The 26,118-nt window shown below is 37.7% G+C and overlaps 2 protein-coding genes across 7 annotated transcripts in view; both read left to right on the top strand.

Moving 5' to 3' along the window:
• The window catches only part of LOC132160231 (CD276 antigen homolog), a 37,220-nt gene extending 27,371 nt beyond the window's left edge, over positions 1–9,849 (top strand). Inside the window, exon 6 of the mRNA XM_059569965.1 lies at positions 9,437–9,849. The gene's annotated coding sequence lies outside the window, so the exon portion shown is untranslated. The remainder of the gene's footprint in view (positions 1–9,436) is intronic.
• The window catches only part of LOC132160066 (CD276 antigen homolog), a 139,422-nt gene continuing 120,028 nt past the window's right edge, over positions 6,725–26,118 (top strand). For 3 of the 6 annotated variants that reach the window (XR_009437943.1, XM_059569762.1, XM_059569763.1), the window contains exon 1: positions 6,725–7,082. Coding sequence is in view for 2 of the 6 variants with exons in the window: in XM_059569765.1 (XP_059425748.1) it covers positions 7,069–7,082; positions 8,401–8,447; positions 8,543–8,872; positions 9,003–9,106; positions 9,201–9,227 (522 nt within the window). In the remaining 4 variants the exon portion in view is untranslated. Of the gene's footprint in view, positions 7,083–8,400; positions 8,448–8,542; positions 8,873–9,002; positions 9,107–9,200; positions 9,270–26,118 lie in introns of those variants that run through there. The other 3 variants (XM_059569765.1, XM_059569764.1, XR_009437944.1) reach the window with 3 other exon arrangements.

Below are 26,118 nucleotides of genomic sequence, written 5' to 3'. Positions count from 1 at the left end.
CGTCCACCACTGAATAATCGCTGGCTAATCCGGTGGCCATCCCTAGGATGATTTGCAATGGGTAGTATTAATTTAAATGCAGATATAAATTCACAATAGTTCAAGAAAATTGCCACACCAGCTGCAGCCACCAAAAAAGATTGGCGCCAACAGTGTAGCTGCCCTTCACCTCACGCTCCCGTGTCCAAACAGAATACAGAGTGCACGTATACATCACGTGATGGTCTAGACTAGTGCGCATAAACATTTATAATGCGTTCTTTCACTGGAAATTTAGAATTATTGCATTTTTCAAGATATGGGGCAGAAAATTTATAGATCTATATAATTCATATCTAATTTCATATAGTTACTATATCACACGGAGACTGACATTTTTCTCCAAAAGTCAGCATAATTACAAATGTGATACTGATTTTATACAAAAGCATTTCTAAATACAAAAAATCATTCTAAACGTTTGCATCTCTAAGTAACAGGATAGTGTTTCGTTCCTGAATGAATCAACCATTTAAATTAATTTGGTTCGCAATGACTCACTTATTAACAGTGACTTGCTGCCACCTACTGGCGATTTTAGTTTCACATTTAAGGTATCCTAAATTTTCATTTTTTTTAATAATTTCAAACATAAGTTTTCAATGTTTTATGTTTTAAATTATTATTTATTTGTAACTGCAAGTTACACGGAGCTGCATTAAACTGTGTTTAAAAACATCTAAATGACACTTCAGATGCAGCTTCTGTTTTCTCTAAATTGCAAAGATACATTTTGGTGATACTGACTGCAGTTGCTTGTTAACAGATCAAATACAAGTATTTAACCTAAAAGATGGTGCACACTTTTAGAAAAAAATGGCGTATAGGTAAAAAAAAAAATTCAGGAGTCAGCTTTCAGCACAATTAGAAATAAGATATCAGCACAATAACACACTCTGCAAAATATTGTCTAATTATCATGATCGATAAAATCACAGAAATCACAGATATGTATTTTTTGCAAACACTTAATTTTTTTTCTTTATTTTATGTGCCACCCCAAGATTTACTGTGGCCTCATCTGGCCACCCCTGTTAAAATTTTCTGGGGGCGCCACTGCTTTTCAGATCCCCTTAGTGACTCCCCCTCCCCCACAAAAAAAGTGACTAGCGACAAATCGAACGACTTTCTTGGCCAATTATTTAGTCTCTTCAAAAAAAAAAAAAAGCTAAAAAAAGCAAACAAACAAAAACTTAATACAGGTGCTGGTCATATAATTAGAATATAGTTAAAAAGTTTATTATTTTCACTAATTCTATTCAAAAAGTGAAACTTTTATATTACATATTCATTCATTAAACACAGACTGATATATTTCAAATGTTTATTTCTTTAAATTTCGATGATTAAAACAAAAAACTAAGGAAAATCCCAAATTTAAGTATCTCAGAAAATGTGAATATTGTTAAAAGGTTCAATATTGAAGACACCTGGTGCCACTCTCTAATCAGCTAATTGTGCAAGTGTGTGTATTTTACTGAGAATTTGGCTGCATTAATGCCGCGTTCCAGGCAACCTGTAACCTGTGTTTTTCCAACCTTATACCCGTGAAAGTGCACTGGAACGGCAGTCAAACCCGTGACTTCCCACCCGTGAACTCGTACTAGATCAATGTACTCCCAGTTACGAGCTCTGACGTCACACAGCTCGCGAAACCAAAACAACAATGGCAGCACCTACGGATGCAGTGTTTCTGCAGGCGGTAAACGGTGAGAATATTTATACTTTAGGAAATTATAACGTTCCAGTCAAATTAATAATAATAATATAGTAATAATGATAATTTGTTTACATCTAGCTACTACCACAATTCCTTGCGCTCAGGTAGTTTCACGTGACTGGCCTGGAACACTACGAAGTCGTGAGTCGTGGTTTGAAGTCGTGATTTACGTGCTCAAAAACCTGCCTGGAACGCAGCATAAAATGCAGTACGATGCACTTACGTCATGAATATGCTAATTAGCATATGACGTCAAGCGACATTTAGCGACTTTTCATTGAAAGAAGTTGGCAACACTGAGACGGTGATGTCTCAAGTGCCTGCTGCTGTGAAGCGCATTCACAAGAGTTCTAACATTTTGAACATTGCGTGAGTCAAGAGGTAAAAAACTATTTAAATACTGTTCAGTTTCTTGCACAAACCGATCATTTTTGTGTATTTACACATCAGTGTATCGTCATGAGCTGCAGAGTTTAATTTCGATTCTTCGGTGCATTATTTTTTTTTTTTTTTCGTCATCGATTCTGTTACCATTGCCAAGCATTGTACGGCAGACTGCAACTACTTAAGCTTAATATCATAATTTGTGTTCTACTGAAGAAACAAAGTCACCTAAATCTTGGATGTCCTGAGTGTAAACAGATAAACATCTAATTGTCATTTTTGGGTGAACTATCACTTTACATTTCGTGACAACCAAATTTGAGTATTCCTAAAAGCTGCTCAGAGACTTTCTTTGACTATTTAACTCAATTATATTAAATAAACAAGACTGGTTGAAATGCATTACAATTCATCATGTTCGTCATTTCTTACACCTATCGATAAACATTTTATCATTTATACTCAACACAGTGAGTTACCTAGAAAGTGGTAGCCTGTGCTTTCTATGCGCAAACTTTATGGCACTTAATGCCTCTTAATTTAATGGCAGAGAAGCAGCTTTTTCCCCAATACAAAACAGGGACAACGAAGATATTAAAAGTTAAATGGAAAAGACCGGAGCAGGCTATTTACAACTTTAAGAGAGTTGGGACTCTGGTCACCCCAAGATCTGTAACTTGATATTACTGTAGGTCCAAATGTCGTTGTGGATTTTGGTAACTTCCATCAGATGAAAATTTTAACAGGATTGCTTAAAAAATAATAAAATAAGAACTTAATTTACCTTCCGAAAAATAGCTTCATACTTTTACAGAAGTAGTTATGCTACTGTACATTTAAAAAGTTCAGAAAGCAACTCACCTATCATCCAATGATCAGTAAAACACTGATCATGCAACATAGAGCAAAATGTTTCATCCATGTTGTCTGCTCAGTTAGCAACACTTCAGTGCGATTCTGACACTGTGGTAACTCTGCAGGTGCAGTTTGGTCTGTAAAAAAAAAAGAAGTGCTCAAATATATATCTATGCGTGTGTGTGTGTATACATTTAAGGCAGTGTATACATTAGGGGTGGGAATCACCAGAGGCTTCATGATACAATATTATCACAGTAACACTTGTGAATTGCTATATGCTGCGATATATTGCGATATGAACTTGTACAAAAAAGTTGTTCAGACCTTTCAGCAACTGGGGCATTTAAAAGTAAAGTACTCTTAAATTGAAATGAAATTAAACAAAACATGTAGTCTTACATCTAGGGATGCACCAATATGAAAATTCTGGGCTGAAACAGAAACCGAACATTATGGATGCTGAAAACCGTAAATGGTTTGTAATGATTATTTATTATTTTATTAAATAATATTAAGTTCTTTTGTAAGCCTTTTTAAATGTAACTCAATTTGAATGATACTGAATTAAAAATAATAATAATAATAAAAAAAACATAAGCCAATAAAATAACCACACTTTTACTGAAGGTAACAATAAAACTGGACAGAATTTATATTAATATTGGTAACACTTTACAATAAGGTTCATTAGTAAACTACTTTAGTTAACAAACTGAGAAATTATTCATCTTAGTTCATTAATATAAAACTAATTCAACAGTGGTGCTAGTTAACAGTTAATGCACTCTGAATTAACTTGAACTAACAATGAACAACTGTATTCTCATTAACTAACATTAAGAAAGATTAAATACTGTAATAAATGTATTGTTCATTGACTTTTATACACACTTTTATATGTAGCCTAAGGTTCCATTAATGCTATTTAATGTATTAACTAACATGAACGAACGTTCATAGTTAATACATTAAATAGCATTAATGGAACCTTACTGTAAAGGGTTACCTTAATATTAAATATCAGTGTATATAATTTTTTATTCACTTCAATGTAACAGAATCAGATACAATTTTTTTTTTGACTAATTATCCAAATAATTATAGTCCTACAAAGCTATTATTATCAGAGCGTATGAGCATAGCATAGTGTCACTGAAGGCAGCATAATTTTACCAGCGTTACCCAGTACAGCTGAACTAGTCTATACTATGTGACAAGGAGAGTGAAACATGCGCACTAAACACTGCCAGGCGGGGCGCTGTGTGCCATATATATATATATATAATTTTTATATGTAGCCTATCTTTTTTGCTTGCATTTTCAACAATTTTCCTCTTAGATAATTTTCGGATGTCGGTGCATCCTTACTTACATCCCCTCCTTGTTTACAAGTCCAAAGTAGGCCTAAGTCCATACATCTGATTTAAACGCAGAAGGGGCTTTCCTGATAACCTTCCGCGATGCTGTCATCTTTATTTTACAAACTTACTGCATGCTGAAGGTGACCCAGCTGACCTTACTAGAAGAAAACTCAATACCATCTAGTGGATTGTCAAGAAATTGATTTTATTATTCTAAGAAATAATATAGTAAAAGATCGATACTTGGCATCCGTGTATCGATACAATATTGCGGCGGAAAATATTGTGATGCTATACTGTATCGACCCCCCACCCCTAGTATACATTAGTATAAACACATAACTAAAGTAGTATCACTCACCAATGTGTATGCTGATGTGTAGTCTGGTGCCGTTGCTGAATTTTACAACCCAAACCCCGGAAAAGTTGGGACGTTTTTTAAATTTTAATAAAATGAAAACTAAAGGAATTTCAAATCACATGAGCCAATATTTTATTCACAATAGAACATAGATAACGTAGCAAATGTTTAAACTGAGAAATTTTACACTTTTATCCACTTAATTAGTTCATTTAAAATTTAATGCCTGCTACAGGTCTCAAAAAAGTTGGCACGGGGGCAACAAATGGCTAAAAAAGCAAGCAGTTTTGAAAAGATTCAGCTGGGAGAACATCTAGTGATTAATTAAGTTAATTGATATCAGGTCTGTAACATGATTAGCTATAAAAGCTTTGTCTTAGAGAAGCAGAGTCTCTCAGAAGTAAAGATGGGCAGAGGCTCTCCAATCTGTGAAAGACTGCGTGAAAAAATTGTGGAAAACTTTAAAAACAATGTTCCTCAACGTCAAATTGCAAAGGCTTTGCAAATCTCATCATCTACAGTGCATAACATCATCAAAAGATTCAGAGAAACTGGAGAAATCTCTGTGCGTAAGGGACAAGGCCGGAGACCTTTATTGGATGCCTGTGGTCTTCGGGCTCTCAGACGACACTGCATCACTCATCGGCATGATTGTGTCAATGACATTACTAAATGGGCCCAGGAATACTTTCAGAAACCACTGTCGGTAAACACAATCCGCCGTGCCATCAGCAGATGCCAACTAAAGCTCTATCATGCAAAAAGGAAGCCATATGTGAACATGGTCCAGAAGCGCCGTCGTGTCCTGTGGGCCAAGGCTCATTTAAAATGGACTATTTCAAAGTGGAATAGTGTTTTATGGTCAGACGAGTCCAAATTTGACATTCTTGTTGGAAATCACGGACGCCGTGTCCTCCGGGCTAAAGAGGAGGGAGACCTTCCAGCATGTTATCAGCGTTCAGTTCAAAAGCCAGCATCTCTGATGGTATGGGGGTGCATAAGTGCATACGGTATGGGCAGCTTGCATGTTTTGGAAGGCTCTGTGAATGCTGAAAGGTATATAAAGGTTTTAGAGCAACATATGCTTCCCTCCAAACAACGTCTATTTCAGGGAAGGCCTTGTTTATTTCAGCAGGACAATGCAAAACCACATACTGCAGCTATAACAACAGCATGGCTTCATCGTAGAAGAGTCCGGGTGCTAACCTGGCCTGCCTGCAGTCCAGATCTTTCACCTATAGAGAACATTTGGCGCATCATTAAACGAAAAATACGTCAGAGACGACCACGAACTCTTCAGCAGCTGGAAATCTATATAAGGCAAGAATGGGACCAAATTCCAACAGCAAAACTCCAGCAACTCATAGCCTCAATGCCCAGACGTCTTCAAACTGTTTTGAAAAGAAAAGGAGATGCTACACCATGGTAAACATGCCCCGTCCCAACTATTTTGAGACCTGTAGCAGAAATCAAAATTGAAATGAGCTCATTTTGTGCATAAAATTGTAAACTTTCTCAGTTTAAACATTTGCTACGTTATCTATGTTCTATTGTGAATAAAATATTGGCTCATGTGATTTGAAAGTCTTTTAGTTTTCATTTTATTAAAATTAAAAAAACGTCCCAACTTTTCCGGAATTCGGGTTGTAAATGCCTCCCTCATATATATATATATATATATATATATATATATATATATATATATATATATATATATATATATATATATATATATATTATGTGTGTGTTTTTGTGCATATCTTTCATTATTTCACACACACATTGATGTACACGCATTCATACTTAAACATTTAGCTGGAAATTAAAGTTTACCCAAATTATCTTTTTTCTTTGCCAATATTTTATAAACATTTTCAATAAAATAATATACAATACTGACCTTTATCTTTTTTAAATAAGTATTAAGAATAATAATACATCTATATAATTATTTATTTATCTTGTGCGGTTTCCGGTTTTTAGCGAAAGCTTACGTCCGGTTTTAGTTGCAGTCACTTCCTGCTAACAGTTGCTGAATTTTCGCCGAGCCCTGTCTCGCAGCGATTCGATAGACCAGCACTTCACTTTGCATTATTTAATCTACTTATATCTGATTTTCGTGAGACTCGTCGCCTCTTACAGATCAGTCCAGGATCAAGATATACTGAATGTGAAACTATCTTAAGCGCGCTCTCGAGCTCAGGGGTGAACTCACAACAGAAGTGAAAGTATGATGTTCTCGGAGATCCTTGAGTTAAATGTAACTTCACAATATAAATGAAGAGATATATAAACGGTGTGTGGTGACAACACTCTACACGTCGTTTATATAGCTTCTAGAGCGCATGATGGAAATTAGGTATGTATTTATTAATATTCCAGGTTTATATCACAATCCTCTCCGTAAACAATCGTCCAGGCTAAAGTTAGCTCCTGTACACTACACAGCATTCACTGAGCTAGTGATGATAACGAGAAAAGATGCTCGGAGATGAAGTGAATATACGGTGCCCGTAAGGTGCCTTGTTCGGTTTACTTAGTTTTGTCGTGGCCACGACATAATAACTTGTGGGAACGTTATATGTCGTGGCCACGAGATATTAATTTGTGGGAACATCATATTATGTCGTGGCCACGAGATGCAATGTTGAGGGAACGACATGTTTTTCTCATGGCCACGAGTTTAATATGTAAACAAACCTGCGTGACCATAGCAACAGGATAATCAGAGATGGATTCATTAATATTTTATTTTGCATTAAGTAATTATTATAATATTTATACATAGAAATGTGAACATTATTAAATTATTATATTAACCATATGCTTTGGCTACCGGGATGTATTACATGCGATGGTTAGCATTCAAATGAAGTTTATCATAAATAAATATTACATAAAGTGCATAATAAAATATAAAAACTTTTTTTAATCCATCCTACAGTCTTGTAAGTCTATTAACTGCCAGTCTTTCCCCGTAATATGTGTACATTATTATTATTATTATTAGCCTATTATTATTGGTTATATTTTTTATTCGTTTATATACATTTTTTTTGCTTCAATTTCGATCTCTTTATTTAACGTTCTGTACACTTTTGTAAATAATAGCGTACTGTAAATGCTCGACATTTACATAAAATTTCATAAATGCATAAAATGTAAATGCATACAATTTCTATGTCTAAATAATACAATAATTTCTTAATTCAAAATAATATGAATATGAATGATTCCATCTCTGATAATCCTGGGTTGCTATGGTCACGCAGGTTTGTTTACGCTTTAAACTCATGGCCACGAGAAAAACATGTCGTTCCCTCAACATAAGAAGTCGTGGCCACGGGAAATGGATGTTGTTCCCTCAACATAGCATCTCATGGCCGCGACATAATATGACGTTCCCACGAGTTAATATGACGTTCCCACAAATTAATATCTCGTGGACACAACATATTATCACATTCCCACGAGTTATGATGTCGTGGCCACGACAAAACTAAGTAAACTGAACAAGTCACCTTACGGGCACCGTACATTTAGACTAAAGCATAAACATTTATATTGTAAGTCCTTACAAACTGTTGACTTTATGCTTCTACTATTTGTATATTATTTTCTCTTTTTTTTAATCCATAGATGTTGGCTTTGTCTAACTGTTGACTCTATGTTTACAGGTATTCACAGCTGTGTTTTCTACCTGTGTTTCTGTTTATAAATGGAGGTGAGCACTACAATGAAGAATTATCTGTAAAGCACTTCTGTCATTCTCGCCTGCTGAACTTGATCTCTTTTATCACACTTTCTCTCTGTTTTCAGTGTCTCTGAAGGAGACTGTTGAGGGTTTTATTGGAGACTCTGCTGTTTTACCTTGTTCTTCTGAAGAACCTCTGAATACAATTCAAGACATTGATCTAGTGCGCTGGATACACAGAGGCCAGAATGTGTATAGCATTATTGATGGTCAAGTCTCTGTGGAAGGACAGGATCCAGAGTACAGGAACAAAGTTGAAAGCTTCCCCAAAGAGTATCTAAGAGGAAACTTCTCCATCAAACTCAACAACCTTCAACACACTGATGCAGGAAAATACAAGTGCTACATCTTCATGAAGGAATCAGTCATCAAGAGTGTTGAACTTTTCACTCAAGGTGTGTAAAACCACATGACTGACAAAAATCTTTACATTCCAGCCTTTGTTCTTTTGTGTTGACATTATGAAAGGATGCACTCATGTTTTGTGTTTTTCCTCCAAAACTGTGTAAATCTTTTGTCTTCCAGAGAGATCAGAAAGACAACTCCCCAGTGAAGGCACAAAACCAAGACCAGAGATGACTGTTATGATCATTTCTGCTCTGTTTATTGGTATTATATCTTTATTGAATGTAAGTTCTTTCAGCAACATGATCAAGATGTACTTCACATTGTAATTAAGCTACAACCCTGAAATGAAACATTTTAATGATGAATGTGTTCCAGAACTGTGTCACAGGGGTTTCTTCATAAATCACAGCGTCCCAAGCCTGGATAAGAGATTTAACGGTCTCATCTACAGCGTCTTTAAAGGCCCAGACCAGGAACTGATTAGCACAACTCCAAACACCTGCACCCAGCTCACCTGTAAGAGACCGACGCAGCACACAGGACAGGAGGAGGAGCTGGAGAACTACTTTATATATTCACTACAATATTATCCCAGCGAGAGAGAGAGAGAGAGAGAGAGAGAGAGATCGGGAAAGATCCATGAGCCGGGATTCAAATTCAGGACTCCAGCAGCGCAGCGGCTCTGTGTGACGGCGCCAGCAATATATTTAACTTTTCTGAACTATCTTGTAGAGTTAGAAATATTACGTTATTAACAAGTAATACATATTCAGAAATGTTTTTACAGGACCTGTTCAATGTATGAATCATGTACAGTAATAAATCTCTTGTTTTGTACGGTATATATAGTTTATATAATTAATTGCAGATTTAAATAAAAAATATGGATAATTAAACAATATTGTATTTATTTCTCCCCCAAAAGTATTAAATCTGATGAAAATCATCAACATTAAACAACTCAAAAGTAAATCAGATCACTGACAAATTAGAGGGAAATGTGCTTAAATTTTATGAAAACAACAAAAAATCTTTAAAACAAACCTTAGGCCTGGTTTCACAGAAAGATAAAGAGAAAAGAGAAAGATAAAGATTCTAAGAATCCTCTCAGAAAACTCTTAATTAAGCTTAAAAACTTTTACGTAGAAGTCTTAGCTCAAGAGCGATTCGGGACCGATCTGAGAGCAACTCTTAGTAAGGAAAAGACAAAAACTTTCATCTTAGTGAGGAGGCGGGGTTGACCCGGTTGCTATGAATGACACAATCTTTTGAAGACTGTGATTGGTTGGTTGTCCAAGAAGGAAAAAAAAAAGAGTGATTTTAAGTATAGGGTGTATTCTAATTCTCACTTTGAATTTGCATGCGTAATTTTTCCTATTTGACCATTCTCTCTCTCTCTCTTACACACACACACACACACACACACACATTATATGCGTGTATATAAATCCTTTTTTTATTTACCATGCTTTTAATTTCCTATAAGGTATTTGATTGACTTAGAATGATAAAAAATTATTCTACTCTTTCCAATTACAGTGATTGCTGTCCTATTTAAGTGGCAGTTTGAATTTTGGTTTTAATGTATCAAACATGGAATTTAAGAGCACTAGAAAGATACAATAAGAATAATTTGAGTAAGAAAAATAAATAAATAAAATAAAAAAAGATTTAACTTTGTATGCCAATTACAGAATCCTGAGATTGCAAGAAATGCAGCATTTACAATGAAAATACATGTTGATGTGCTGATGGCCAGTTATAGAGATGGTAATAATACCAATGAGCCATAAAGTCAATAAACCAGTCTCTATTCATACAGAGGGTTTTCAGGTATTTTACATCAGATTCCAATCGGAATCTTCTCGAGTCAAGAACCGTTTCTGTCAGACGCGTCCGTTACGAGAACCGAGGAGCTGATGATACTGCGCATGTGTGATTCAGCGTGAAGCAGACCGACACACAGAGCGTCTGAACCGAACTGATTCTTTTGGTGATTGATTCTGAATTGATTCTGTGCTAGTGTTATAATCGTGGGTAAACTGAAGACTTGAATGAAGGGCAATCATGAGCAATGACGTCATTACGTCGAGCGCAAAAAGAACCTGTGAACCGTTTTTTTCTTCAACCGGTTTATTGAAACGAACTGTCCAAAAGATTTATTTCGCAGAAAAGAACCGAACTTCCCATCACTACTGGTGATCCGAAAACTGATACAACCGGTTCTTGACTTGGGAACGAGTCAATCTTTTGTTCATTATCTGTCTCGGCTCAGTGTTCATCTTCAGTTCTCTCTTCACAGCATTTCAGTAAGTGTACTGTTTGAGTAAATGAATTACTTCGGGATATTGGTTTGTTTGAACTCCGAGGGAGTGTCAGCCACATTGAAAAAGTTAACAGCTTAAGTAATTTGTGGATTAATGCGCATTGGAGACGAGAACCTTTTCAAACGATTCAGTTCGATTCAGTGAACTGGTTCAAGAAGATCCGGTTACATCGAGTGATTCGTTCGCGAACTGGATATCACTACACTGCAGTGAACGCACTCACAACAGACACGGAAGAGAAAACAATGATGAATAAAGTCGTAATTTTTGGACCAAAATGTATTTTCGATGTTTAAAAAAATTCTAACTGACCCTCTGATGCCACATGGACTACTTTGATGATGTTTTTCTTACCTTTCTGGACATGGACAGTATACCGTACACACAGTTTTAATGGAGGGACTGAGAGATCTCGGACTAAATCTAAAATATCTTAAACTGTGTTCTGAAGATAAACGGAGGTCTCACGGGTGAGTCATTAGTGACATAATTTAAATTTTTGGGTTTATGAACGTTGGGTCCCTGAACGTAAAAACTAAAACAAATTAAGCAGAAGTCTTGATTTTTCATTTGTTGGGACGAATGAAAAAACAAAAAATGTGCAGTTTTTTTTTCTCAGATTTTAATATTAAATTAAAAAACTAATTATACGAACTACACGGACTGATGCCCTGGGGGTAAACATATAAACATCAAATTTTCATTTTTGGGTGAACTATCCCTTAAAGTTTCATGACAACTAAATTTGAGGATTCCCAAAAGCTGCTCTGGGACTTTCTTTGTTGAGGTTTGTTATTTTTCATCTGTGTATTCATGATTTGATTAATCTAATATTCACAAAACAAAGTACTGTATATTGCTGAAGAAGACTTAACATTTTTGCTGCTGGTCATTTCTGGTCATCATTACATCTGCATCAATAGAAAATCATCAAAAAAACAAAACAAACAAACTGAAGAACGATGTGTTTATATACTGTGACAAATTACATCTGGTACAACACTAAAGCCCATCAATTTGTTTAATGTGAATTCTACTTCATTTTAGGCCCATATTAGTATTGCAGCCTTCTTGCTGCAAATACCACCACACCTTCACTCTCTGCCTTTGCACTGAAAACATTGATTTAAAAGTATGCCAACAATTTGTTAGTATGAATTTTAAATAAGTAAACGTGAGGAGCAAATAACAGTGTGAAATGTTAACTTAGGTTAAACAACCATTATAAACGCTCTTCAGCCACTTTGTTCAATGTTTGGTGGATTTACTAAACTTGATCAACATCACATGGGCATTCTAGATGAAACTTACAGATAACAATAACAATTAACAAAATGTTTAAAGCTGTTTTAATACAGGGAATGTGTGTTCGCTTTACCTCGCTTCAGATCTGTGACGGTTAGAGATGAGGAAGACTCCATGTCTGTCAGCTGTCTCTCTAACGTTAGGTTAAAAATACACTTTGCGTGACTCGTTTGTCTGTGTCCGGATGTGATAAAGCACAAAAAAATAAATTCTTTAAAAAATATTTTTCTTAAGTTACCACTGACAAACTGTTGTGTATAACACTGCATTTTTAACACTTGCCGTTGACAACTTTGATGTAATGGTGCGTTAGCTCCTTGCTTCTGTGCTAACCTTAACTAGAGTTACAGACATTATGATAACTAAGCTGGTTAATCTTCAGATATGGTTGACGGCAAAACACAAAAGTTCAAATGCCTACCTATTATTTTCCTTGACCGTGTTGCGAGTAACGTTAGTCCTGCTGTGATCAGTTTGAGTGAGTGAGCCGCAGTCCCACGGGTACGGTGTACATTTTAGGACATCCTCAGACCTCAGTCATCAAATGAAAAGGCATCATGCCTCAGACTAAACGGCTTCAGTCATCGGACAAAACGGCATCGCGCCTCTGACTGAAAAGCTTCAGGACTCAGGAAAAACGACGTCAGATGTCAGGTCTCATACAATTAACGTTAGGTATCAGACGAAACGGACTCAGACAAAAAGTCATCAGACGAAACGGACTCAGACAAAAAGTCATCAGACTAAACGGACTCGGACAAAAAGTCATCAGACTAAACGGACTCGGACAAAAAGTCATCAGACTAAACGGACTCGGACAAAAAGTCATCAGACGAAACGGACTCAGGCAAAAAGTCATCAGACGAAACGGACTCAGGTGGAATATAGCGTTGCCCCGCCCATGTGACGTCACACGCACGCCGTTCACAGGAAGTGGTATATCATGGTTGATTGATGGCAAAAGGAGGTAAGCAGCGTCTGATATTTTATATTTTAACAGTTTTATTCAAATGTTACACTAATTATGTTATATAGGGAAGAGAACATGCTTTTCGAGAGTCTTGTGTGCACGTTTAAAAAGTTAGTTAGCCATATTGCATCTAGCGAGCTTTTATTTTGGACAAGTAGTAAAGTTACCGTTACGAAAAATAACGAGAGTCATGCGGTGACACGCTGCCAAGATGGCGACGGCCCGCTCTGTACACCTTGAGCTTCAAAAACACTCTTCGGGAGTCTATGGGTGACGTCACGGGCACTACAGCCATGTTTTTATGTCTATGCTTTAAACATGTTTGAAATCATGAATTATTTTTATTTTAAATATTTTGTGGTCAGACATTTATACGTAAAAATCATAGATTGTATGGTAAATTAAATTAATTTATAATCATTTATTTAAAGTTCTGATTAGATTTGAGTTAGATTTGAGGTTAGATTTGAGTTCTGCTTAACCTAAACAGCTTTTAATTTCAAATCACAAATTAAGTTGAAATAATCTTTTAATCTTTAATTTTTTTTGTTAAATTAACAGAGATGGGACCAAGTCACACATGTGCAAGTCTCAAGTAAGTCTCAAGTCTTAACCTTTAAGTCTCAAGTAAGTCCCAAGTATTTTTTTCTTGGGCTAGTCAAGTCAAGTCACAAGCTATGTCAAGTCAAGTCAAGTCCTATAGTAAGTCAAGTCAAGTCACCTTATTATTGTAATTTTACCAAATTTTACAGAATTTACAGCACAGCGACTCATTTGCACATCTCTGATTGGCCAATGCGTTCAACAGACATGTCTGTGATTGGCTACAATGCTCAACCCTGCAAAAGCACGTTGTGAGTACTTTTTAATATACATATAACTGTAATAGGCACTTCTCATGATTAGGTAATTGCGGCAGCTGTAGTCTTATTCACTTTTGTTTTTCTGATTAATTGTTTTGCTCTATGAGAAAGACAAGGTAACAAAATATTCGGGGCTTAAGCCCCCTTAGCCCAGCCCTAGTGCCGCCCCTGGAACGTGTTTTTTTGACGGCCTGCTAGCGGATCGGTGGGGGCCGTTCACATATGTGTATGACATTCACTTAATAGGCCTAAGTGACTTTAATAAATTATTAAATATATATAATTATAAATTACATTCAGGTGATTAACCACCACCTACTCAAGGTTGTAGTTTCATATTTAAATAAATTGACATTTACATTTACATTTATTCATTTAGCTGACGCTTTTATCCAAAGCGACTTACAATTGCTATATATGTCAGAGGTCGCACACCTCTGGAGCGACTAGGGGTTAAGTGTCTTGCTCAGGGACACATTGGTGTCTCACAGCAAAGGCATGTGTCTTATCCACCAATTTATTTTTCTATATTTTATTCTATCCTATCCTATTTTATTTTATTAATAAGTTTTATATTGCCTCTAAGAAAGAAGTTTCTCCCAACATTATGATAACGTTTATAAAGTAGCCTGCAACTATGAGGACATGCTGTTATCAAAATGTTTTAGGATAATATCATAATAACATTTAGCAATCAATTAATTTAGAAATTAAATTAATACAGTTGAATGTTCTAAGAATCTTGTTCTAAAAATGTTTTCTCTCAACATTATGAAAACATTCATCGAGTACAAATAATATCCTAAAGATGTTCAGAGAAAATTGTTCTAAGAACGTTTTCTATCAACCTTACAAGAACATTAACAATGTTATAAGAACGTTTCAAAAACATTATTTTAATAACGTTTTGTACTAACATATACACAACTTTTAAAGAACGTTAGTGAATGTTCTGGGTACGTTCCCTGTTAGCTGGGCTAATTCTGATACATGCAATCATAATGACTATACATTATGACATGTAGGCATTTTTATATTTATGTAGCCTACACAATAGTAATCTTTCACAGTGCAATTCTTTAATTTTTAATATTTGACAATTCAATTCAAGTTTATTTGTATAGCGCTTTTTACAATACAAATCGTTACAAAGCAACTTTACAGAAAATTACATTTCTACAATATTTAGTAGTAGCTTATAAGTGGTGACTGTCAGTTTGTGCGCATATGACAGGATTTTTCAGAAACAATCAGCCAGACGATGAACATTATTAACAGCAATTATTATATGATGCAGTTACACTTGTAGCAATATTTGTCAGTTCTGTTTGTTGATTCAGAGTTAGCATCATCTGAGTTCCTCTGAGGGTCAGCATCATCTCTTCTCAGGTGTTCTGGATCCAGACTGGAGCTTGTGTATATCCTAGTTACATCCCGTGGCAAAACATAGAAACAAATAGAGACATCATTAGCATAGCTGCTGTCCCAACAAAGTAAACTTAATTAGTTAAACCCAAGCTGAAGAATAAGAATGCGCATTTGATTAGATGCAACTAACACTCATTCATTATTCATACATTATTCGAATGCTTGGCGAAAGAGATGCGTTACTTGTGTATTAAGCATATATGCATGCTGTGGACCCCGCCTATACTAACGCACTCTTTTAAATAAATAAACTACATGACAATAAATTTACATGATGAAACATAAAATAAAATGCAACTCCATACATGCAAGTAATTTTATTAGGAAGGCAGATGCATTAAAGGGAAAAATCTATCTTATATTATATCTATCTATATTTATCTGCTTACACCCAGGGCCTCCAAGATGTAGGTGACTTTGTGTCTTCAGTAGAACACACATTATTTAGCTTCAGGAGTTGCAGTCTTTCAATGCTTGGCAAAGGTAATAGAATCTATAAAAAAAGTGTAAGACTTATAAGTGCATTACCGCAACCTATCTCCCAAATGGACCACTGACACTCCTAATTGAGATTGTAGATAGAGTGTTAATGGTCCATTTGAGAGATAAGTGGCAGTAATGCACTTATAAGTCTGTGATCCACCATAAAGCAAGCTAGAAGAAGGAGTGTTGCCAATTTAGCCATAGACATCATATAGGTAGACGCCCTATCGAATGCTACTGCTTATTAGCATGGTCGAGCCGTGGAGCCGCCATCTTGGATCGGTCGCCAGCTTCACTCAGTGTACCTTGTTTGCCAGTTGCAATGAGCTGTTAGCTCATTTAATTAATCATATCTCACTGAATACCTCATTGATTTTGATGCAGGTTTTTTTCCTGCGAAGGTCATTCATGTAGCTATTATACAGTACACATGGTTCAGCGTATTTTAATATTCATAGTAGGCTTATAATATTCTGATATAAGATATAAATTGACCAGACGTCCAAAATCAAAATATGTGATGTATGATATAAGGTAATTTATAAATCACACACTATAAATATGATAAAAAAAGCAGAAACAGATAGTTGCAGTAAAATAAGATATTTTAATAAGTTGAAGAAACAATATACTGTATAATGATTTATGACAAACACACTCTCTCTCTCTCTCTCTCTCTCTCTCTCTCTCTCTCTCACCCACACATAATAAAACCCCTGAAAAAGGACTGTTTTGCTGAGCTTTTCTCGTGCTCCCTTTCTGTAGTTCAAGAGAGGCGAGTTTGGCAACATGGTGGAGCCTTATCTTTAGAAACACGGTCACAACCATTGACAACAAATCAGACTGATGGTTGTCAATGTCAAACCGAGTCTCCTCAATGTGCTCCCCAAGAAGGAAAACATCCTTTGGGGATCGCTATGGGGAACACCTCGTCGTGACCTGTGTCTGAAGCATATATTGAAAAAACACCAACTTGTTGGCCGGCTACAGCCTCTGACGTCACTACCGGCGCGACTATAAACAGGCACTGGGAGAACACGTCATTCTCTTCTTTGTCTTCACTGACTGTTCTGTCCGAAGCGTGCATCTGAAAGAACTGGTATTAGGGATCTTTCTCTGTATATCATGGCAATTACTAGCAAGTATTTAGACGATATGTGCATCCGTGTCGGCGTTATGTGACACCCGATGACACACACAATCTTAGCATCATTTGTTTGGGTGAAGAGCACGCACGCGATGTCTTTCAGGCAGTCTGCGTGCATTGTGAGCGTTTTTTCAAGGAAAATAAAAGCTCCGCTCTCGTTCGTCTTTCTAATGGGAAAAAAAGAAAAAAAAAGGCAATCATCTACTTCCCACTGTTCAGGACCTGTCCGTGCTGAGGCATGGAGGAAAATGAGCTTGTGAGAGTACAGGTGGATCTGTCTGAATGTATTAAATGGGAATTTTTGCCTTTCACGCTCGTGATGGCGGCAGACGAGAGAGAGCCTCGGGAGGATGAAGTTATATCTTTAACAATTTCTGATACTGAGGTTAGTGCTCTGCTGGGTTTTTACCCAGAAAAAGCAGGATATATTTGAGGATGGTGAACAAGCTGAGGCTGAGCCTTCTCAATTCTCCTGCCCTGCATTTGTAGAGCTGTTAGAGGTTAAGGATCGCGCTACGGCAAAGTTGGACTTGCCATGAAAATGCGCTAACAACGTGACGATGTAAGGCCATTTAAAAAAAAAAAAAAAAAAACTTTATCTAAACCCTTATAAGGTGAGCCTTCCATTTCCGCATGATCTCCATACAGATATCAAAAAGAAATGAAAGAGGCCATTTTCTTCTCGAATCCCTCGCCGACATCGAGGTTATGCGTGAAAGCGGTTATGAGAGGATGCCCCCAGTATAAATTTCTTTCTGCCGGGGAGGCATCCTCTCTTAAGCTCCCTCCTTGTCATCTAAGCCCCTTCAGAAATTCATCTGGCTTAAATGGGAAGGCATACGCAGCAGCAGGTCAGGCTGTGGCTTTGTTACACACGATGGTGTTGCTTCAAGCATATCAGGCTGATCTGCTAAGAGACCTGGATGGAGGCAAGGGCCTTTCTTCTGATCAGGTAGCCGTGCCGCACCACGGATCTCTCTCCATGCTACCAAGCATGGTGGCCATGGTGGCAGCAGAGAGACGTCTGTGGCAGTAACGTGCGGTGAAATCTTGTCATGGGTAGGCTGTGACCTATCAATGTGTGGAATATATGTTAATATATTCATTCAGTTAATTTAGCAACCCAAGTTCATATCAGGCATCATCAGATCGCTGCCTGCATTCAGCAAAGTCAGTCATGTGAGGCTAATGCACAATCAAATATAATAATCAAATTAATGGACACATCTATCTTATGACTTATACAACAAACAAATGTTTTGTGCGGGACACAGAGAAGGAGGCGGCGCGGCAGCCTAGTCACTCCATCAAAATGCGCAAACGCGCACAGACAGCCACGGCGCACACACACACACACTTTTGGTCTGGTGACGGCGCACCAGGCTACAGTCAGAAAACATTGCGTCAGCAGTACAGCTTTAAAGTACAAAAACAGCTTATTCGCTCTTACAAACTGCTAGGCGCACACACCGACACGCAAGTATACTAGATGCTAGTATTCGGGAAGCGCGCGGATTGAGTGAGAGCGAGTAGATCACGTGACATGAAGCAAGCTCGGTCTCTGCCTCAATGTTGATAATTCAAGACAGCATGAGAACTGACTGAACTACGTTCTATGGACCAAAGAGGCACCGCTCACCTCTGCCTCAATGGCCATGGCTTTTGAATTTCCTGCATGAAACAACGGTTTTTAGGAGCAAACAATGGCAAAATGAGTATATTATGTGTATTCCTGAAAATTTTTGTTACAAAAAATAATATTTGGAATAAAATTAATGCAATTAATAATGTGGTGAATTAATGAAGCTCTTGGAATTAATAAATGTAATGTCAACATTTCCTTTGGTGAGGCACTGCCTACCCTGCCTACCCTGACTGCACGTCCCTGGTCTGTGGATGAACCTGGCAGACATCGGGAAGAAAGAAAATGCTTTCTTCTCGATGCTTAGGTTTCGCCTTCTGAACGTTTCGGTATTTCCATTGAGGTGGTGATCAAGAGGTTCAGGGAGTTGAAGGCGCGCTCCGCTGCCTTCAGATCCTTCATTCCACGAAGGTCCGGGTCTGAGCCCGAGCAACATAGGGGTCCTGGCCTGTCTCGATCTGAGGATCAAAGACGGGCACAGAAGGCTAGTGTTGCGACTCATGCTCCTCTCCCACCTGCGGGCAGGGGTAAGAGGAATCTTGGGTCACGAGGAGGTAAGCAGAAGCTAAGGGATGTGATCCAGACAAGGCAGCATTCTCGTCCGAATCAGAGTGATACCAAGGAATCTACTCATACCCTTCAGGGATTTTTAACTTCTGCTTTTATCCTCCCCTTCCTAATCCCCCTGTAACCACCAGCTCTCCACTTGATCGAGGTTAGGTGTAACCTCTCGCATAACAGTCTCCTATGCTGGACCTATAATGTTTTTGGCTGGTTTTATGTTCATAGCAACCACCTTACTGATGGTCCAGACTAAAAGGAGGTGCCCCTTGAGCGGGGCTCCAACGCAGGATGGTGGGTTAGTATGTAACCCTCTCTGTATATACTTATGTGTATTAAACTGCTGGTGGTTATGTGTCTACTAATAAACTCCCCAAGGGGTGACCACGGCCACCACTGAATAATCTCTGGCCACCCCTGTGGCCATCCCTAGGATGATTTGCAGTGGGTACTATTAATTTAAATGCAGATATAAATTCAAAATAGTTTAAAAAAATTGCCGCACCAGCTGCAGCCACCAGAAAAGATTGCAGATTGGCGCCAACAGAGAAGCTGCCCTTCCCCTCACCCTCCCCCGTCCAAGCAAAACAGAGTGCGCGCATACTATACATCATGTGATGCTCTAGACTAGTGCGCATACACATTTAAAGTGCGTTCTTTCACTGGAAATTTTGAATTATCAATTTTTTTAAGATATAGGGAAGAAAATGTATAGAACTATATAATTTATATCTAATTTCATATAGTTACTATCACACGAAGACTGACATGTTTCTCCAAAAGTCAGCATAATTACAAATGTGATATTGATTTTATAAAACAGCATTTCTAAATACAAAAATCATTCCAAACATTTGCATCTCTAAGTAAAAGGATAGTGTTTCGTTCCTGAATGAATCAACCGTTTAAATTATTTGGTTCACAATGACGCACTTATTAACAGTGACTTGCTGCCACCTACTAGTGGTTTTAATTTCACATTTAAGGTACCTTTTCATTTTTTTTAAATAATTTCAAACATTAGTTTTCATGACAACCAAATTTGAGGATTCCCAATAGCTGCTCAGAGACTTTCTTTGACTATTTAACTCAATTATATTAAATAAAAAAGACTGCTTGAAATGCATTACAATACATAATGTACGTCATTTCTTAAAACTATAGATAAACATTTGATAATTTAAGCTCATTATTAAAATAAATACTCAAGCATAGAAAGCACAGGCTACCACTTTCTAGGTAACTCACTGTTTACCTAGAAAGTGGTAGCCTGTGCTTTCTATGCGCACACTTTATGGCACTTAATGCCCATTAATTGAATGGCAGAGAAGCAGCTTTTTCCCCAATACAAAACAGGGACAATGAAGATACTAACAGTTAAAGTGAAAAGACCGGAGCAGGCTATTTACAACTTTAAGAGAGTTGGGACTCTGGTCACCCCAAGATCTGTAACTTGATACTACTTTAGGTCCATATGTCGTTGTGGATTTTGGTAACTTCCATCAGATGAAACTTTTAACAGGATTGCTTAAAAAATAATAAAATAAGAACTTAATTTACCTTCCGAAAAATAGCTTCATACTTTTACAGAAGAAGTTATGCTACTGTACATTTAATAAGTTCAGAAAGCAACTCACCTATCATCCAATGATCAGTAAAACACTGATCATGCAACATAGAGCAAAATGTTTCATCCATGTTGTCTGCTCAGTTAGCAACACTTCAGTGCGATTCTGACACTGTGGTAACTCTGCTGGTGCAGTTTGGTCTGTAAAAAAAAAAGAAGTGCTCAAATATATATCTATGCGTGTGTGTGTGTATACATTTAAGGCAGTGTATACATTAGGGGTGGGAATCACCAGAGGCTTCATGATACAATATTATCACGATACTTGTGTCATGATACACTTGTGAATTGCTATATACTGCGATATATTGCGATATGAACTTGTACAAAAAAGTTGTTCAGACCTTTCAGCAATTGGGGCATTTAAAAGTAAATTACTGTTAAATTGAAATGAAATTAAACAAAACGTAGTCTTATATCTAGGGATGCACCAAAATGAAAATTCTGGGCTGAAACAGAAATCAAAATTTCTGGATGCTGAAAACCGAAAATGGTTTGTAATGATTATTTATTATTTTATAAAATAATATTAAGTTGTGACGAGTGGGGCGGGGCCGAGGGACATGGGAGCGAGGCCGGGGGAGTGATTGGAGATGAACTACACCTGTTCGTCCCACCGGTCTCGAGGCCCATGGAGGAGATGGAAGGATATAAAACTGGAGCGACGACAGTGAAGGACGAGAGAGGACCAGGCCTGGGATTTTAGTTGTGTTTTGGTTTTTATTTTATGCGCACCAGTCGTCCGTGAGGGGCTGGTGCGCTGTTTTGTGTTTATTTTGTTATTAAAATGTTTTTGATTGTCCGCCGGTTCCCGCCTCCTTCTTCCGGATGAATATGAAGGTTTTATCGTTACAGTGGTGCCGAAGCCCGGGAGAAGGAGGGACGCGCTGCTGAAGATCCCTCGCCGCTGTGGTGAATCCGCGGTGCCAACGAGCTGGCGAGGAGTGTGCCGCCATGGACGCTCGAGGCGGTGGGCTGGAGCGAGTTGCCGGGGACGGGCGAGCTCGCTACCGGCCGCCCACGATGTGGAGAGACGGCTGCCGTCCGTGAGGGAGCGGAGGAGTCGGCGCCGTTCGCCAGGTGGCCGGAGCCTGCTGCCATCCGCCGGAACGGGGAGGAGCAGGGAACGGGGGACTCCTGCCGGCTGCCCAAAACCGGAGGAGCCGTCGCCGTCCACCGGGCGGCGGAGGAGTGTCGTGCCGTCCGCCGAGGGCCGTCCAGTGCCACCGCCAGGCACCGCGGAGGAGATCGCCCAGCTGGTGGAGGGCCGAGCAGCGGTGCGTCTGGGAACCGGAATTTTTTTTTTTTTTTTCCTCTCTCCCCTCTCTCGTCTCTGTCGCTCCTCCTTCCATCTCCTTTTCTCTCGCCTCGCCTGTCCTACCCCCAGGTTCCCGCAGGTCCCCGGGAGCGGCCCCCCCGGAGGGAGGGGGGGGGGGGGGGAGTAGAGCGCAGTCTCGGGAGTACCCCCCGGCCTGCGAGGGGCGATGGGGGTATGTGACGAGTGGGGCGGGGCCGAGGGACATGGGAGCGAGGCCGGGGGAGTGATTGGAGATGAACTACACCTGTTCGTCCCACCGGTCTCGAGGCCCATGGAGGAGATGGAAGGATATAAAACTGGAGCGACGACAGTGAAGGACGAGAGAGGACCAGGCCTGGGATTTTAGTTGTGTTTTGGTTTTTATTTTATGCGCACCAGTCGTCCGTGAGGGGCTGGTGCGCTGTTTTGTGTTTATTTTGTTATTAAAATGTTTTTGATTGTCCGCCGGTTCCCGCCTTCTTCTTCCGGATGAATATGAAGGTTGATATCGTTACATAAGTAATTTTCTAAGCCTTTTTAAATGTAACTCAATTTGAATGATACTGAATAAAAAAAATATTATAATTAAAAAACACAAGCCAATAAAATAACCACACTTTTACTGAAGGTAACAATAAAACTGGACAGAATTTATATTAATATTGGTAACACTTTACAATAAGGTTCATTAGTAAACTACTTTAGTTAACAAACTGAGAAATTATTCATCTTAGTTCATTAATATAAAACTAATTCAACAGTGGTGCTAGTTAACAGTTAAATGCACTCTGAATTAACTTGAACTAACAATGAACAACTGTATTCTCATTAACTAACATTAAGATTAAATACTGTAATAAATGTGCATTAATGGAACCTTAATGTAAAGTGTTACCTTAATATTAAATATCAGTGTATATAATTATTTTATTCACTTCAATGTAACAGAATCAGATATAAGATGTTGGATTTATGTTTTTTTTTTTGACTAATTATCCAAATAATTTTAGTCCTACAAAGCTATTATTATCAGAGTGTATGAGCATAGCATAGTGTCACTGAAGGCAGCATAATTTTACCAGCGTTACCCAGTACAGCTGAACTAGTCTATACTATGTGACAAGGAGAGTGAAACATGCGCACTAAACACTGCCAGGCGGGGCGCTGTGTGCCATATATATATATGTATATATATATATATATGTATATATATATATATATCATTTTTATATGTAGCCTATCTTTTTTGCTCGGATTTTCTGCCATTTTTCTCTTAGAAAATTTTCGGATACCGGTGCATCCTTACTTACATCCCCTCCATGTTTACAAATCCAAAGTAGGCCTAAGTCCATACATCCGCTTTCCTGATAACCTTCCGTGATGCTGTCATCTTTATTTGACTAACTTACTGCATGCTGAAGGTGACCCAGCTAACCTCACTAGAAAAAAAAACATCTAGTGGATTCAATACCATCTAGTGGACCATCTAGTGGAAAAAATAATATAGTAAAAGATCGATACTTGGCATCTGTGTATCAATACAATATTGCAGCGGAAAAAATCGTGATACTATACTGTATCAACCCCCCCCCCCCCCCCCCCCACCCCTAGTATACATTAGTATAAACATATAAGTGAAGTAGTATCACTCACCAGTGTGTATGCTGATGTGTAGTCTGGTGCCGTTGCTGAATTCTACATCTGTTCCTGTGTTCATGTAATAATAAACTCCTAACTCATTAAAAGTGATGTTATTTATGGAAAGACGATGTTTAGATTGCACTGAATATTTGAGGCTGAAGGTTTCTTTGTAGTATAATGTTGTTGGTGGGTTTAAGTGGGTTTCACATTTTGACCCAAATCTGTTATTTGATCTGTTAAAGTCTCTGCAGCTCGATACCATATAAGCAGATCTACGAGAAAAAATATTTTTCATTCAAACAAGAAAATATATTTATTCATTATAACACATGTATGAAAAGATTTTCATGAATAAACTCACAGAGGTGAAGCTTTAAGATCTTCAACATGATGGTTGGTTCACGCTGCTCTTTAGATGAAACCAGACCTCGGGTCTTTTTGAGGAGGACTCTTAGCCACACCAAGCAGAGGAAGTCAAAGTCAAGACTACTGTAAATTGACAAGTAAATCAATTGTCAAGAAAGTTGGCAATACAATACAGCAGATGGCAAGATTGCAAATGGTCAATGAAGAAGGTGGAAGGGTTCATTTGCAAGGAACGAAGTCAAATGAACAACAAATGAGTTCTGAAATATTCAAGGAGATATAGGTGTATATACTGTAATCAGGGAGGGAGAAATAGAAGGGAAGAGGTGCTGTTTAGTGCATTTTGAACATTTCATAAACATTTTTATACATTTATGAAGAGTTCATTTGCAAAAACCATTAACTCCCTTTTTTTGAGAAATCATGTTTTTTATTGCGCATTCCATGTAATATCAATCAAACTGCAGTTGAGTTTTTTTTATAATAATAATAATAACTTAAAATCAGGTAATTTACAAAATTAAGGTTCATGTATGTTTTATTTTTCCACACTAAAAGTTAGTTTTATAGCAAAAGCAGATATCTCCAACAGTAACTTTTTTTGGCAAAAGTAGATAACTACACATTTCATTTTTCAGAGTAAAAAAAAAAAAAAAAGAAAACCCTCGTTGCAATCTCTTTGCAATCTCCTCAGGTGACGATGTAAATCCCTGACAAAAGTTGTTGTGATCATAGACTGTATGGTTGTGATTTCAATCAAACTTTGAAAAAAAAAAATTTCAGCTGTGATAGGCAATTTGGTTCTTTCTCATTATTTGACTTAGTGGGAGCATATACAGGCTTAACAAGAGCGGTGCAAGAATTGACCCTTGTGGGACAACTTATGCTCTCCTAGACTCACATAATAGCCTCTCCCTTCTAAGTATGACCTGTACTATCTCAGTACCATCCCAGAAAGCCCGACCCAGTTTTCCAGTCTCTCTAGTAGTATGTTATGATCGACACTAACAGCAAGGCACATTAGAGTTAGTATTTTTTAAGTATTAACTTTCCATACATTGCACTTAAAAAATAAGCTATTGTGGCTCTTGTTGGTGAATTAAATATATTTTTGGAATATAAATGATTGCACTATTATTAGCAATACAGTGGATAGAGGAGATAAGACCTTTGAAATCAGTTGTTTTTTCAGATTCATGTTCATCTTTGGCTAGTTTAAAATACTGTCACTCTGAAAGTAGACCAGATTTTAATGGAAATAATGCAAATGTTATTTAGAATTCAAATGATGGGGATTACAATGGTATTTGTATGGGTGTCAGCACAAATAAAATGCAATTTACACTGATATATTTTACAAAACTCAGTGAATGAATGTGAGTTTGTATGCTTGTGTATGTTTGATCCACACTCCATACCAGTTGGTGGCAGAAATACACCATTTTGTTGTTTGTCAACCGCCAATAAAATTTCAAGAAGAAGAATATTATCCTAAGATCTGCCATTGTTGTTTTGTGGGCTATGTTACGTCAGAGCTCAGAACTGAGAGTATATCAATCTAGTTCGGGTTCACGGGTGTGAAGTCACAGGTTTTTACTGCCATTCTGGTGCAATTTCACAGGTAGAAGTTTGGAAA

Source organism: Carassius carassius, chromosome 16 (genome assembly GCF_963082965.1).
Source record: "Carassius carassius chromosome 16, fCarCar2.1, whole genome shotgun sequence".
Taxonomy (NCBI): Eukaryota; Metazoa; Chordata; class Actinopteri; order Cypriniformes; family Cyprinidae; genus Carassius; species Carassius carassius.
Note: the sequence above shows the minus strand (reverse complement) of the source record. Positions and strands in the feature narration are given on the sequence as shown.